The sequence below is a fragment of the Diorhabda carinulata genome, chromosome X (genome assembly GCF_026250575.1).
Source record: "Diorhabda carinulata isolate Delta chromosome X, icDioCari1.1, whole genome shotgun sequence".
Lineage (NCBI taxonomy): Eukaryota > Metazoa > Arthropoda > Insecta > Coleoptera > Chrysomelidae > Diorhabda > Diorhabda carinulata.
The window spans coordinates 42107852-42125307 of NC_079472.1; the positions used below are offsets into that span (position 1 = coordinate 42107852).

A 17456-nucleotide genomic window follows, 5' to 3' on the forward strand; every position below is an offset into this window, starting at 1 on the left:
AGTCGGCTTCAGCCACTTAATTTAATTAGATATGGTTCTCTTAGTAACTGTTACAGCCCAAGTGTAGAGTCTTGGCTGTTTAGTGATGGAGGAAAAACGTTTGACATTTACTCAGTAGCAGAGGTTCTGGAAACTGCTTTTCCTCGAGCTTTAACGCCCAGCAATATTTTAAATTGTTTTAGAACTTCCGGAATATATCCACTGGACAGCGAAATATTTTCAGAATAAGATTTTATGGGCTCCTGCGTAACGGATCGCAATTTGTAAAATGACGTACCACAGCCCAACCTTTCCTATTACTGATAATCAGACTCACTCGTTAACCTCAAATAAATTAGAAACAACAAATGAACGAGGAGCTGGCCCGTTTAAAAACTCTACCATTTTAACCTTTAAACTCTAATGCAGAAACCCTCGAAAAAGGAATTATTTCACCAGAAGAAATAAAGCCGTTTCCAAAACCACTGGCCAGGAAAAACACAAAGAAAGGGAGAAAGACTAGAAGAACAATGATAGCAACCAGCATCTTAGAGAGAAGACACAAGAGGAAAAAAATGTTTTTGAGTTTTTACAATTGGTTCCTCATAATTTCGTTTTTTAAATCTGTTATTTTGTTATTCTTTACATTGTCTGTTTCAAGGTACAAGAGGTTTGTTCCAAGGTATATAACCACATGTACCTTGGAACATAATGTAAGCAATACAAAGTTTGTGTTAGCTACTCTTAATGCACAACGTTTTTAAAAATTTAATTGTCGAATTTGATACAGGAATGTACACAAATTGAATTGACTAATTCAAATTCTTGCAATAATTATTTAAATTTTTTCTGTGTGAAATTAAAAAAAAATGTTTCAAGGTATAACCGTCTCTATTACTAGTGGTCAAATCTTTTTGCCAATTTTCCATAAAAAAATATAATATATAACTAATTTTCTATCGTCTACCACAAGACTTATGACCTCTATATTGTTTATAGAATACCTGACGCTGACGTGCATACTTTCTGTCACAAACTACTGACCTTACTGGAGTCCTTACCTCTAAAACACGAACTAATTCTTTAAGGCGATCTCAATATTGATTATACCAGTGTGCACTGATCATTGTCTTCAGTCAATTTTTGATTCTTTTGGTATGATCATGTATATAACGGTACCAACCAGAATAACTAAGACCAGTTCTAGTACTATAGACTATGTCGTGTCATCGTATGATCCAGAATCCACCGACTGTACTGTCTTTAATTAAGATCTCTTCGATCATCAAGCAATGTTAACAAAATATTCGGTAAAAACCAATACTAAAAATGCTTCTCACAAATTTCTTTCTCTCTCTTTTCTCGCTTTTCTCAATTTGTTTATTTTGCTTGCAAATGCAGTGTATATGCTAGATTATTATTTCTTGTCTTTTGCCAGTGCAGAGTTTCTGTTATGCTTAACAAAGCTGAAGTTGAGTTTGTGCAGTTGTTTACGTAAGTTTTCACTGGTGTACTGATTATATAGCCGACTAATTTCATTTTCAATTTGTTATTCTTTTTGATACTGGCAGTGGTGCTTTGCAGCTATGAGCATTTTAAATGCCACGCAGTTTCAGTGTACTTTGAAATAAGAGATAATGGGGAATTTTAGATATTTAGAGAATATATGTAAATTTTGTTGATTATAAGAAAAAAATCGGAGAAAAAAGCCTGGATCCAGCACTGTTGGTATACCTTTCCTCAATTCATTCCCAATGTGTCCTAATTCTCTCTATTTCCTTTGTATCCTGCTTCCCGTAGATTCAAAGATAATTGGTTGCATTTCATGAAATAATGTGCATATCCCTTGTGTCCATCCTATCGCCAGCACTAATCATTATTTCATTTTCACTCTAATTTAAACGAGGATTTGATAGATAACCTCCAGAATAGGGAATTTCACTTGTTTATTTACAACAGTATCTAACTAATTACCAAAAAAATCGACTACTTCCATCATGGACAAGTAATTTTCATCAGGAAACTCTTTTCGTTTACTGTAGGGGGTCACTAATCATATGCTAACGAGAGAGAGGACAGGCTCACTAAAAGAGAGTTTGATCCTACTGTAATTTACATCTAATGGCAGACGGTTGCGGTGGATAGAACAAGAACATAATACTCATTGTAATGTACTGCATATGGCTTTCCAAATAGGGACTAGAAGATGTCGCACCTCCTGATAGAGTGGTAAAATTGAATAGGTTATTGAAATATTGTAAGTTATAAGTCAGAAACCGAAAGCTATTTCTGAAAAACGCAACATTTTTGAGTTAATTTAAGCTCATTCGATTGGAAACAAACGAACTCAGATGTTTTTTAACACGCTGGAACATGAGATTTTTTTCTCACGAATACAAAACGGTTTTTGCCAAGCAAAAGTCAGTTATTCAAAAAAAAGTTTCAATTGATCTGATATGCAAAAGTTGAGCGATGTTCATCAACTTATCAAAAATCAGCTTGGTATCTCTTATAAGTTTCTTGAACAGCTTAGTTGTTATAAAACTATTTCCTCGAGACATGTAGAGACAATTAATATAATTAAGTGATAACAGTGCAGTTCATACACCTTATTTTCTTATAACGAAACTTGATCATAATTTTCTAACTTTATCAGCAAACATGTGTAGAAACATCCTGTTAACAAATATCTACTATTTCTTTTATATTTAATTGTGTTCAGCATTTCTAGTTTTCTCATAAAACCTGAGAATATTTTTAATGTTATCAGCAGACATATGTAGACATCCTGTAATTATAATAACAATCATTTTGTTACACTTTATTGTATTCAGCATTTTTCCATGTATTTAATGTTAGTTAATTCATTGATACAGTTAGTCTTCATTCTATTACCTATTGTTGTAGTCATCGAGTAAATAAAGTTTTTTTAAAAAAGTAAATCTTCACTTTTAAAATATTACTCTCGGATTAAATTTTGGTGCAACTGTTTCAAAAAGGATAAAATTCGATGCCGAATGTTGCAGAGAAGAATAAGTTAATTTTATATAATTTTAGATAAACATTGAACTAAATATTAATTTAATTTGCAGCTGTCAGTACTAAACACGGCATTTATTTCAGAGTATATTTATATATACATAAAGAAGGAGATAGTTAAAATTATTTGGACCATAAAAATATCTACAAACCATCACAGCTTGTTTTATTATGTACACCGACAATAAAATGCTCGTATAGTCATTGTTTGAACATTTCTATAGTTTATATGAATCATGTCACGAAATTATATTATTATCAACCATTATAACAAATATAACATCTAATTATGTGAAGTAGTGAATATTCAATAAATAGAATTTTATTTCATGAATTCATGTATCGTTGACCATAACTTTGGGTTATTTTATCCAGGTGTGGGATATATGTACTTTTTTACAGTAATGGAAAATTGATTATACAAAGGGGGAACGAAAAGTGATGTAACTTTTTTAAATTATAATGATTAAATTTTGACCAGTTTATATTTTTATTCAATAAAGGAAGTTCGGTATTCATAACATTTTGCAATCTCATGTACATAAATTTTCTATGTTGGACCGATAAAAATCAATCAGATTTTCAGTAAAATATCTCGTGATTGCATTTTGGACATTGTTTACATCTCAAATGTTATTTTTATTGTTGTAAGAAGTATTATTATTTTGTAAACAACGTAGCAACGTTGCTTTGATTATTGTTCGTTGCTCCGCTAGGCCATCGACGAAGGCGGGAACCACTATTGAAAAGATTTTTAACGTTATTAACCTAAATTTTGTAAAAATATTTTTAACGTTATAAAAACACACAGTGTATTCAACAGACATCATATTTTCATATTTTTTGTCACCAAGATCGGAATAAATGAGTATCCGAGGGTGGGTATCAAGCGAGTATTGTAATCCCAGTTTATTAATTTTTCCAAAGTTCGTTTTGCATTTGTTGTAGATTTTGAAAAACACCGGATTTTCTTCAATTAAAGATTTTGCGTATACTCCACACAAACACACAATTTTGTTAGAATATAAATCGTCTTTGCAACATATCGTTGGAGACAGTCACTAGCTTTTGCGTTTGGGATTATCATTTTTATCTTTAGTGATTGAGCGATCATAAAGCAGTTCTCTATAGTCCCGTTGAAGCAACACGTTTCATGATGTAGGTTGTTGTTCTCTTTGGACAGAGTATACCACTCTTTCCTGTCGCTGCAGTTCTTATCATTCAGATATGGGATTCTCATTAATTTATATTCTTCTGCGGGATCTATTTTATTATTTATTTGGCAATCTTCCATCCCCCATCATCTGCACGTGACCGAACCAAATCAACTGCTTTTCCTTAATATATTCTATAATTGTTTTTTTCAGGGTCATTCGCTATTTTCTTGTGTCATTTTTGATTCTATCTAACCTTGATGTTCTATTTGCTCTTCTAGGGCCTCCAATTCCGTGGATCCTATTTTTTCTATATTTCTTATTTTATTCTCCACGTTTTCGATCCATTTACCAACGAACTTCTATTTGTTGTTATGTAAATTTTGATCGAGAAAATGAACTTAGAATTTGTGTAGCTTCTTTTCCTTGTTGCACTCCGAAATTATGCTTTAAAGGTATTCGAACTGTCTACATAGTCTAACCCTATTTATTTGCAGTCCGGGGTCTCCTTGTGTGCTTCCTACTGGCAGATATTCTGTCTTTGACATATTCATATTAAGACTCCATTATGCATATTCGTCGTCCAGTTTTTTCACCATATAATCTGCATCATCCTTGTCGCAAGCATTTGGTCGTCTGCGACAAATAGAGTTATTAGATACTTATCCTCTATGTCAATTCCCAATCTCGCAATTTTAGTTTTTTAATTACTCCTAGTTTCCTGAATGAAGATTCCAAATAATGTTGGTGATAAACTGTACCCTTGTCTCAAACCTTTCGAATGCCAGAATGGTTTCGATATGGTACTTTCTAGCTTGACTACAACCACAGCAAAATTCATTATAAAGCATTTTGAGAACACAATTTCCCAAATAAAACTTTTCAGTGTGTAATAATACAAAGCACCTTGTACAATTATGGAGAATTTTGAGGACATATTTTTCCAAATTAAACTCTTCAGTTATTTCAGATTCACGATGTGACTGAAATCTTTCCTGATATTGGGAACTGTGTTTTACTCTCCCAAGATATATTTCACTGTTTCTACTATGGCTATTAATTATATGGTGAGGATATAGATTTAGAGTTTTTAAGGGCCTTTCCATTTGAATAATGGCACCGGTTTCTAACGTTTACTTTAGGATTCGTCTATAAGTACTGTCCCAATCTGTGCTAACCAAACCAAAATCACCTCTATTCGTTTATGTCACAAAACGTTTACACAATCATAAATATTCACTCTCAAGTTGTAAATATTGTATATATTTCCAAACTCTAGAATATTCATTTTTCAAATTACAAAAAATTCAAATCTACGAGTTCGCAATAAATTGTTATGTCATTCAAAAGACTGTACGTCAATAAAAAATATTGTGAAGCAATCATATATAGGTTGCATGAAAAACTAGAATGGAATTATGACTGTTCAACTAGTAATTTAAAAAAGGCCGAGAATTTGTTTTATAGTGCTTAATCTAAATTTTTACATCATATTTTGTTTAATAATTTCGTTCTTTTTAGTAACAATTTATGTTGTACAAATAAATCGTTATGAAAACCCATAACTAGTGCAGTCAATAGGATTCGTGGAAGGTGTGAAAGAGGTTTTGCAGCATATCGGTAAAAATTGTGCTTGATCTAGGTGTTCCAAGATCGAAGTTCAAATTATAGAGAGCCAAATCCTATGGGAGACGAGGATCACAAAAGAAGAAAATACTTCAGATTATCTGTGCATTATCTCTCAGGTTATGAATATCAAGTTTCTTTTACTTTTCCTTGCATTTTTCCTACTGTGTAGGGAAAGAGACATTTACTTATATAAAAAAAAAATTAAAAAGACCTCAATTATTCTACCAAAGTTGTATTAAACCTTTTTTTAAGTCAGAAATACTATTCTCTCGTATTAAACCAATTTCCTCTCGATGAACTTCTCGAAATTAATAAAGTAATAAGAAATATCAAACCAATTCAAGTTTTAAGACTACTTTCAATAATTTGTACATGTTTGGTATCAATATTGTACTCAAACGGAAGTACCTACAAAAAAAACCGACAAAAAAACAAAAGAAAATAAAGAAATTGGAATAGAAGAAAGATGTTTAGAAGAAAAAAAATTTAATTCTAATAAAGCAGGCTCTGTATTTATATACTTTGGGTACACACTACCGGTCAAAAGCTTTTTCTCATCTCATAGTATTGTTGATACCGATAATTGAAAATAATACGGTCGATTTTGATATGTATATTTTAAAGAACATATATAAATTTTGTATTCATCGATGTAACCCCCTTTTGTTTTCATTATTTAGTTGCACAATTTTGGTATTCTCTGTAACAATTTCGACAAATAATCGTCGACTATTTGTTTTCAATCATTTTTCAGGATATTCCAAAGATGTGAAGTGGAAGTTGAACACTTTCTTCTGACTTCCTTGTTTAATTTGTCCAGGAACAATCCAATCGGTTTGAGATTGGGCGACTGTGACGGCCAAATCATTACTCAAAGTACATTTTTCTTCTCTAACTCTTTCAAATACTCTTTAAACAGCTAAGAGAAATGCTTGGGATCATTGTCTTGCTGGAAGATAAATTTTATGCCGATTAAACGCTGGCTAGAACGTACTACATTTTATATGTAAGGCACCGTTTCGACCCTCTCTTAACAATATGATAGAGAAATTTGTTAAAGTGTATTATTTTAAAATTGATTGAATAGATTAAGGGATGTTCAAAAGCTTTTGACCGGTAGTGTATGCGCAACTATAAAGGTTCAAAAGTCTGTAGCAGAAGTATATATTTTTGCAAACAGAATGTCTTTCTAAAAAATGCTACAAAATAAGGTTTGGTGGTAATATTGCAAGGTTCATTGTGCTACCTGTCAGAGTTTTTTGTTTTTTCTCAAATTTTCGATATATTGCAGTTTGTACTGACTACTAAGTAGAAAGTTTATCAGGCACATTAGGATCTGTTATATTTGATTTATGGAACAACTAACTCAATAAAAAAATGGACGCACAGAAACACGCTGTAATAAGTTGTTATTATGTAATCAGTATAAGAGATGTAATTCAATTAATTTATACTCGAGAGCTTCTGAGGTGACACTCTCCTGTAAGGAAACTATGTAGTTAGGAGATCTGGCTTGGTTTTACTGAGGTACATTTACTTTTCAGCCACAGCGGTATTAAAAAGTTCTGAAGGAACTTTATAGAATGATCCATCCAGAAAAGGCTTCTCTTCCAGTTCATATCATAGAAAGGCGCAATAGAAGGCGTGCATGATCCTTTTCGTCGAGTGTACTTATCTCTTCATTTCTTTTGATTCTTATATTAGCCGAAACCGATACTAAAACAACTACACATTACTTTTATCTAGCCGATTCCAAGGCTCTCTCATGTTTTAAATCGATGACATGGAAGATCAGTACTTTGGTAACTGTCTGATTACGAGAGATATGTGTAGAGCCCCTTTGCTTGTTTCTGAACTTCGTGTATTTAATTAAATGGCATTAATTTTGAGCATTTGAGTAGTGCTTTGCTTTTTCCAGTTTTCTTTTTGACTTAACACTGTGAAAATGTTCTTGGGTGCTTTTATATTTTTTATAAGAAAAAGGAATGTTAAACTGTTTTTCAATTTCCTTTGGAAATGTTTTGCAAGAATCGAGATCTTCGAGATATTTTAGCTCTTGTTTTCAGAATATGTTATTAGAAGTGTTATATAATGTGTCACTGAATAGGTTACACTACTCTATTAAGAGATGAATATGTCGAATTTCGAGTACTGGGATCTACCAGGCTAACGTATAACACTCATTCTCCTATCTTTCACAAAACTGTCACATAACACAACCGTTATGTTGAAAGAAATGAGTCTGTCAAATATTAAAAGGAAGCTCGTCAATAAATATTTGCAGAATTTATGAGTAAGTATGATAAGTCAACTTTCTTTAGTTCCTAATTGTAGACAAGACGTGATAAGTATACTTAAAACCAATCATACACTATTTCTCTATTTTTATTTTGATCAATATGTCTTGATAACAATCTAGAAGTTCTCTGTAACTTTATAGTTTTCTTCATTTTATAAAAGAATAATAAGTTTTTCTCCCCGCTAGAATGCAAATACAACTATTGAAATGGCTATGTAATATCCAAAGTTTAGTGGTAGGTATTTCAACTTTTTCTCCAGGAATACGTTGGAACTCAGCTGAATTGACTATAAAATTTATTTTGTGTGGTGAATATCGACGACCGCATTCGATAACGTTATGTTGGAATTGGACAGTACGTGTAGTAATGAAATAATGACCTTGATCGTGGAGTTTATTTGATGAACCAAACTACTCATCTAATTGTTTAAATATTGATTCTTTTTAAGTGAATACCTAAGATCAATATTATCATAATTTGATTGTTATGTCTAAAATCAACAATGTATCCGGATCTCGTTGTATGCCATCATTTTCGTGAAAAGCGATGATTTGACTATGAAGTAATTCATTTGAATTGCTTACCATTTCCATCATATTTGCCGCTGGTGGCTGTCCTCCTATTTGTCCCAACGCTATTGATTGTCTCATTGCATTGTGTAAGTCCAATATCAATTGTTTATCGTAGCTAGATATGCTCCTTGTTCCTAAAAGTTAATAATAAAGATATTATTAATGTTATGAACAGAAATTACAATACTAAATAGTATGATATCAACTCTAGGAGTATATCCTGGCCCAATAAAGAAAACACAAAAACTTTGGAAAAATATATATTTATTTTTCTAGCTTCATACACTTTTCCAACGATGTTTAATAAGTTCGATACCCTTTTTATAATAAGAATCGTCAAGCTCCTCAAAATAGCCATTAACTGCAGACATCACCTTTTCACTGTTGGTAAATCTTTGATCAGCAAGACTGCGATTAGAAAATAATCCGAGGGAGCTAAATCTGGCGTATAGGGAGCAAGAAGTAGTAATTTAAACTTTAATTCATTAATTTTGGCCATTGCAATAACGGATCTGTGAGCTGGGACATTATCTTGATGAAACAACACTTTATTCTTAGCCGTTTTTGCTTGATTTCTTTACTCAAACGTTGCATTAAGTTCGCATAATACTCGCCGTCGGTAGTTTTTCCTTTTTCAAGATAGTCAATGAAAATTATCCCACGTGTATACCAAAAAAAACCGACGCTATGAGTTTGCCTGCAGATGGAACGGTCTGTGCTTTCTTTGGAGCCGATACTCCCTTTCATTGTTTTGATTGTTCCTTTGTTTCGGTGGAGTGGTGGACGAATGTTTCATCAATAGTTATGAAACGGCGTTAAAATTTGGCTTTATTGCTGCGAAGCCATGCCAATTACTAGATGGAAACATATAGTTGACCACAGAGATGCTGGTCTTCACAGGTCGTACTGCCTCGTTCAAGCTCTGTTGCCCAATATTTTACTGTTGATAACAAAGCATCAGTATTATCCAGAGTAGTAGAATCTAGTTCTTTTTTTATATTGGCTGAGCTAACGTCTTTCAAATACAAGTATTGTATCACATAACAATGACCAATTTTTTCCATGTCTATAAATTCACTAAAAATGTGCAATATTGATGGTTGCCAAACAAATACTGAATAACGTGGCGTCTTCAAATTTGAAGTATCATTTTATAGATTCTGTACTTTCTAACACAGTAATATTTGTTAAGCAACCATCTCTTGGTCAGGCCAGGGACTTGTGTGACTATCCTCGTAATAGCGTTCATGAAGTCAATTAAATAATATGTATGCTTTTTCAAATGTAATTCTAACTCCAATGTAATATTTTGATTTGTTGCATTATCAGTAAATACTAAATATAATAAATAATTTTCTTACCACTCTAGTTAAAAGTGGAACCCTTATCTGAGTTGTAACGTTTACATTTTTATATCTGACGAAAAATTTAACAGAAAAATCGGTATAACAAAATTTTTTTCCTGTTTTACATTACTTTCGTGAGATCCTAATTAAGTTCTTAACTATGCAAATTACTCATATTTCTATTTTATTAAACAATAACTTCCATTAGAAAATATAAAAGCGACGCAAATTGTAATATCAACGTGAATAATTGTACATAAAATTGGAACAATACAGACAAACAATAGTTGCAGAAAACAATTTATCAAAATTAGAACTTACTTAGCATTGTTCTTTCACATGCTGCCGCATCCCCAATCAGTGTCAAAGCGATAATAGCTATTAATGGTTGAGCAAGTTTTCCAACTGTTGTTCTCGCTTCTATTTGGCGCCACCACATATTGTTATTGTTCCTGAAAATAGAAAGGGACGGTGATTATTTTCCGCACGAAGCCCAGAAAAGATCCGCGTTTCATATTCCAATAATCCTTAGATTTTTGGCCGACAGAAAAGATATTTATTTGGTTGTATAACTGATGTTTAAATATACGAACGGAACTAAACATCGCAATCCAACAGCGATATTATCGATTTCCAGAATAGGTTTATTTAAGATAAAGATCATTTTTGTTCCATTTAATTAGTAAGTACTTTGTTTTATATAATATCTACATTTTGAGAATTTAAGTCCTCATTAAAAATTATATATTTATAAGAAAAAATCAACTGATGGACCGCTAAGTAGTGATTGCAAATAACGTTTCACAAACTTTAATTTAATCCAGTTGAGAAACACTGAAATATACTGTAAAATCTTTCAATCGCAGAAAGTTTTCAATTTTTAACACTAAACACAGGACAGTAATAGTATTGAGCAGCCTGCAAAAAATTAAAGCTTCTAAATATATGTTCCTAATTTTTTTCGTAAACTGAAATATGCAGCTTTTTTCTTACTTAGTAGCAGCAGTAATATGAAAAGCCTCATTTATTTAAATTCAACTTAGCAGGATATGTCGAATATCTTTGGTCAGTATTTTCTTATTAATCACTTAGATCTTACAATGGATCGGTTGAAAGTCATTTTTTTTGGTTTTAAAAGTTGCTAAGACTCTGTCCGATGCATTCACTAAAATATCTCGAATCAGTTGTTACTTCACCTAAATATTGAAATCAATGACGGAAAGGTAGCAAGCAAACCTCCATTGCCATAACCTCCTAATCTGTACTTCAAGTTGCTGACTAGCTCCACTCTCTCACACCGCATTGTAATTTGTAGCATAACAGCCAAGGATATTCACGCGCTCCAGTTTCTTTGTCAATAAGATACAATGAAATAATTGACGCAATGTCCTTAGCAAAGATATTTTCTCTTGTTCCTTGAACAAGAGAAATAATATTTCGTACGCCATTCGTATCCAACTGACTTTTTTGTAGATTATTCATATTTCGATTCTTTATTCCAACTCTCCTATTGTGGAGCATCTGTTTTTGTTTCCAAAATAATATCTTTTAGTACATTCGATCTTCATTTAGATTCTAAAACTGTGTTTTGCTCACATGATAATATTTAGGTTCCGTAATGTCCGCTGGATTACATTCAAATTTGAACTCGATATATTTCAGTATTTTCCGTATTTAATTCAATGTTTCTTTTTCTATTGTGCTTTCGTTTGGATCTACACTACCAGTGTCCATACTTCCGTTGAAGGTGGACGAACCCTTCTTCATTAATTGGAAGCTTGTTTTCTTTTGCAGTTTGGCATATCGAATTTGTTAATTAGTTTTTAAAATTATTGCTTTTTTGTCTAGTCCCAGTAGTAGAACACAGTTTTACGATACAGACATTTGTCATTTTGAGCCTAGTCTTTTTTATTTATTTTAAATGGGCAATAAATATTGTGTGACTCTTCATTGGAAGGTTATTTAAATGTAGAATTGTGATACAATGAACTTCAGCTATATTTTTGAAGCCAACAACACATCAATGCATTAATTTTAATGTTTAAAAATAAAATGCAACGCCTATGGTTTGCTAATGTGTTTCATATCTATCATATGAAATGTAAATTAGGATCAATATTGCTAAAAATTACTAATTTTATATAACACAGTTTGGTTAATATTGTTGTTAGTTAATAAATTCAGATACTTTTTGAATACTTTCAAAATGGGATATTCCAGTGCAGAACAAGAATTATTTCCATATTTTTTAAACATGGAGGGTGCAAGAGAAATAAGGATATATTATGAGCTACTACCTCATTCATACATACAATAAATATAAAGATAAGTAGCTTCATCAGTAATACCTATTAGTGAAAAAGTAACTTATCTGAAAAGAACTATGAGCTTAGTGTGTGGGAACAAAAAATCCATACATTTTCAATAGCTTAGCAAGTAAAGTAATCCATACGATGTTTATGAAGTACCAACTTTCAAAAGACTATGTGTCAAATTTCCTGATATTTCGATTAGTCAGAAAAACGTGGAAGAGCTACTTCTATTATTTACAAAACAATGAATTCAAAACAATTTCATGTGCTAATTCATCATTGTTTTTTGATGAAAAAAAATACTGATTTATCGTAGCAATTGCTTCAAAATTGTTATCCAGACTGTGCTTCATCGAAAAGAACCATTTGTTATTGGTTTGCTGTATAGACACCCATGATGGTGAGCGTTCTGGTCGTCCAATTGAGGTGGTTACTCCAGAAAAGATCAAAAAAGTACACAAATTGGTTATATCGAATCGTAAATTGAAACATGAGAAAGTCTTTTCCAAAGTGGGTTTACTCACAAGTGTTTATGATTCAGAGCAATGTTTACACGTAATAGATTTTTGTGTTGATATGTGACAATGGATGAAACATGGATCCTCACTGCACTCCGGAATCAAAATGATCATTATCTGAGTGGACTGCAGCCAGTGAACCAGGTCCGAAGTGTTACAGATTACAAAGTTAGCTAGGAAGGTAATGGCTTCAATATTTTGGGATGCGCATGGAATATTGTTTATCGACTATCTCCAAAAAGGGAGAGACGATAGCGATTACTATATAGAGTTGTTGGATCGTTTGAATGCAAAAATAAAGAAAAAACGGCCTCCTATGTCGAAGAAAAAACAACTGTTTCACTAAGACATTGCACCGATTCACAAGTCGATGGCAACGATCGTTAAATTGAACAAATTAGACTTCGAATGGCTTCATTTTATACCGTATAGTCTTGACCTGGCTATTGGCTATTCGCTGATCTGAAAAAATGCTCGCCAGTAAGAAATTCAGAAGAAGAATCCTCGTACAACCACGGCATTTCTTCGTTAGTCACACGACTTATTGAGTGATGTGTTAGCTATTCATTATAGATTCTAATATTTCAGCACTTGAAAAAGTCCAAAGAATACGAATAAAATTAGAGTCTCAATTTCCTACGGTTTGTGGAGTGAGGCAGCATAATATTGTTCAATTTTAATAAAACAACAATGATAACATTTCCATGTTATGGACAATCAAAGTATAATTTTCAAAATATTGATACCCCTATTGTACCATCCTTCCATTATTGTTTACATTGTCCAAATCACCTTTGAATAATTTATTGTTCATAGACTAAAATGGGTGTGATAATTATAATTGGTGAAATCTCCTTGTTGTGACTCAAGTTTTGGAATATAAATTAATAGAACGTTTATTAAAAAATGAATACGATTATTAGGAAATCTAATATTGATTTCTAAATATATTAAACAAATTTATGATTATGTTATTATCGTTTTCATGGTCAACTTAACTATTAATACAAATAATATTTCTAATAAAACTAGGCATAATGATATGAATGAACGTTACAAAAGCTAAAACTAACTTATTCAGTCGCTACATGAAAATTTATATTTTAATTGTTATTAATTTTTTAGAGTAGAGCATTGAGTGGATAAAAAGTATCTCAAGTTAATTGTTTCTTATCTCGTTTGATTAATTAATGACCATAATATTTATGGTTGATATACACGAGTATGGTGAAAATATTATTAGAATATATTTCAAATATTTTTGGTTTCAATCCAATCCACTTGCCTATAAACAGTTAATTATATTGATAAATCGAGGTATTATGTAGAAGTTACATTTTAAGGTACAGTTGAACAACTGTTAGACATAGAAGGAAAATGATTGAATTATTAAAATTTCCTACAATATCTTCAAGATTTGAAGTTACAGAATGAGCAATATGGTTTGTTGTTTGATGAAATCAAATGGTCACAAGTATATTTGTTGTGATCAATTATTAGTCTCCACTTGTAGCTTTAAGAGAGTGATGGTGGCTTGAAGAAGCTTTAAGCTTGTGTAATTTTGAAGAAATTGGCTCCATTTGTTGTTGTTACGGAGCTCTGGACGTGACTTGCTTGAGATCGAAAGCAAGTTGGATATTATCTGTATATTTGTTCAATGTTATCGCTCTCTTATACAGTTGATCTACAAGTTTCCAATTTTCCCATTTTATTAATATATAGATGATATATTTGGAACTATGATATTTTGGCACGAGGACATGAGGATATTCTATACAATAGTGTACAATAGAATCTCGGATATTCAAATATCGTTACGAAATAGCTGATTCCTCCTTCATTTTTCGAAGACTCAATGTATATAGCTAGACAAATAAAAACAAATATTCATAATTGGATATGGCTATATTTTTTTTAAAAATATTATTTATTAAGGTTAATACACTTTTATATTCGTTTGTCGAAGTATTTTTACATTCTGATTGAGGTACCTCCAAAACATGTGATTTGAACGCATCAACATCTTCTCCAAGTGTGAAAAAACTTTGACCTCGCAATGTATTTCTTATCTTTGGGTATAAGAAGAAATCATTGGGTACCAAAGAAGGACTATGGGGTGGATGACTCATCAATTCAATGTTGTGACTGTTTAAGATTGTTTTTGTTTGAACTGATGTGTGAGAGCTCGCATTGTCGTGGTGGGGAATGATTCATCTCCTGCGATTGATTTCCCTGATTTTTTCAAACAAACAAATGCTTGTGTACCATTTAGAATTGACTGTTCTACTTTACTCTAATGGAAAAGTGGCTACCCATTCAGTTATTCCAAAAAAACAAGTGACCATTTGCTTCAAAGTGCTGCGTGCGCGAAAAACTTTTGCTGGATTTGGCTTCTCTTGAAAGATCCATTCAGTTGATTGTTCTTTAGTTTCGAGTTCATATGCATAGATATATAATTCGTCTCCTGTCGCGATCTTCTTGACGTCTTTTGAAGCCCCGCAATTGAATTTTATTATTTCTTTGTAACAATCGACACGAGTGTGTTCATGCAATATTGATTGTATGCGAGTGGAACTGAAGCCCAATTATGTCTCAATCTTACGGTTTGTCACATAACGATCTTGTAGTATTAGTTTAGGCATAACATCGATGTTTTCTGGCACAAGAGCTGATTTTGGACGATATTTCACTAGCAGAACATGAATGTTACAAGTATCTGCAAACCACTCGAATAGCACTCGTATGACAACGCGTTCTAAGTACGCACAATTGAAAATGTCAATCTTCATGATGATAATGTTAGATTTGACATATATTTACATCAGTGTTGCCATTTGTCAAAACTTAAGTAGCAATCCTCGTATATAGTTTTCACTAAACATTGTATTCCTGCCAAAAATATCATTTTAGCATTTAATTAGAAATGGTATTTATTATTGTTTATTATATCTCTATTTTTCTAATTAAATCGTTTGAAGATGTATTTTTATGTGATAGATGTGTTGATATTTGGAACGTTTTTGGTTCATGGGGCATTTAGGGGACGTAGATAAGGAAAAGGTAGTGGTCTTTGAATGTAGTGAGTTATTATGGCCCGTATGTAAGCTGTATATAGAATTGAAAGAATTAGATAGTTGGTGGATAATTAATTCCATTTGTTGATGTTTGATTCTCAATGGAGGCTCATTTACCTTAAAGTAAAGGCATTCTGAGGGGCTAGACCTTGAAGCCCGTAAGCAAGGCCAAGAGCTATATACTATATAATATATAATTAACAAAGCAGCAATAGTTTTATTTGAATCAAATTAAATACTTCGCTTCCAGAACTCGCTTTTGCATATATAATTCTGTAACATTTATCGAAAATCCATTATTTATCTTCTTTTTCGGAGTATGATCGGCCCTTGAAATCAAGAACTTGATATTCCTTTTGATTTGTAAATAGAATTTTCCAAAACCTTTTTTTAAACCCACTGAAACTCTTTTTCCGCGTAGTTCCAATATTATACTTAAAGTTCCACTGCGAGCTGCTCATATATGTCTATGCAATGGATCTAGATTCTAGAGCACGGTAGAAATTTTCTAACGTGTCTTTTGTTTAGTTACCCAATAATAGATGGAAAGAGAGGGGATTTATTGGGTTTGGCCCTGATACAGGAATTACTCGTCTACAGGGCTGGGTTTGTGGTGAATAGCAGCGTGATTTGCGATATATTAGGCTGCAAAAGGAAAAAAAACAAGCGAACAATAACACGGCTTTTCTCAGATATTAGGGATGTTTTTATTTTTTTTTTATTTTTTAGTATTTTTTTTGTTTATTCAGGTATATTCAGAAGTTGAAAATATACTAATATTTTGCAGTTATTAACAATCTGGGTGATTGGTTAGTGATGATTTACAAAAATTAATGGCTTTGGATTTTTTAGGAAATAAAGTTCAAATATTTGAAAAAGGCAACAGCATAAAAATGAGGGACTGATTTTATAGGATTATTTTGGTAACAATAACCAAGTGATGGAAGATTGGAATGATTTCCAAATATTGATGTTGCCTTGGATACAATATTGAAAGGTTTTTTTTTCGAGAAGATCGAGTCTTTTATTTACCGTAAAGATTTTCATAAACGCCGATTTCATTGCTACAGAAGCTAAAGAGTTTATAAAGAGTTTACATAAAAACCTAAAAAGGAATAGGAAACTGTTTCAACTTCGACATTATTGACAGCTATAATCTCCCAATAGACACTCACATTATCATTTTTTAAGCCTGAAATGGTCATATATGGCCAAGGAAAGTTCAAAGAAAACACAGAATGGCTGTACTGCACTAATTTTTATTTCGTATTTTTTTTTGAGAATGCAGAAATTATTCTTTCAATGACACATTCTCTCTGTCAGCTTAGAAAAGAATCCTCGATTTTTAAAAAAGCCCTAGACTAAGGAAGTATTGAAGTAAGTTAATCAGAGCTTCACTAAAATGAAGAAAGAAAAATAATGACAAATATAATGATTGTCTGTGTAATTCATATTTGTACTGACATTTATGAAGTAGAATCATAAATTTGACTCGAATTGTTTGAGTCTATTTATCATTGATAGTTTCGTTTA

The 17456-nt window shown here is 32.0% G+C and overlaps 1 protein-coding gene across 2 annotated transcripts in view; it reads right to left on the bottom strand.

The window, feature by feature from the left end:
• Nucleotides 1–17456, bottom strand: part of LOC130900766 (venom allergen 5 2-like) — a 90548-nt gene that overhangs the window by 38675 nt on the left and 34417 nt on the right. For both annotated transcript variants that reach the window (XM_057811631.1, XM_057811632.1), the window contains 2 exons: nucleotides 10341–10471; nucleotides 8686–8807 (listed from right to left, as the gene is read on the bottom strand). In XM_057811631.1, the coding sequence (XP_057667614.1) occupies nucleotides 8686–8807; nucleotides 10341–10458 (240 nt within the window). In that variant the 5' untranslated portion in view covers nucleotides 10459–10471. The remainder of the gene's footprint in view (nucleotides 1–8685; nucleotides 8808–10340; nucleotides 10472–17456) is intronic.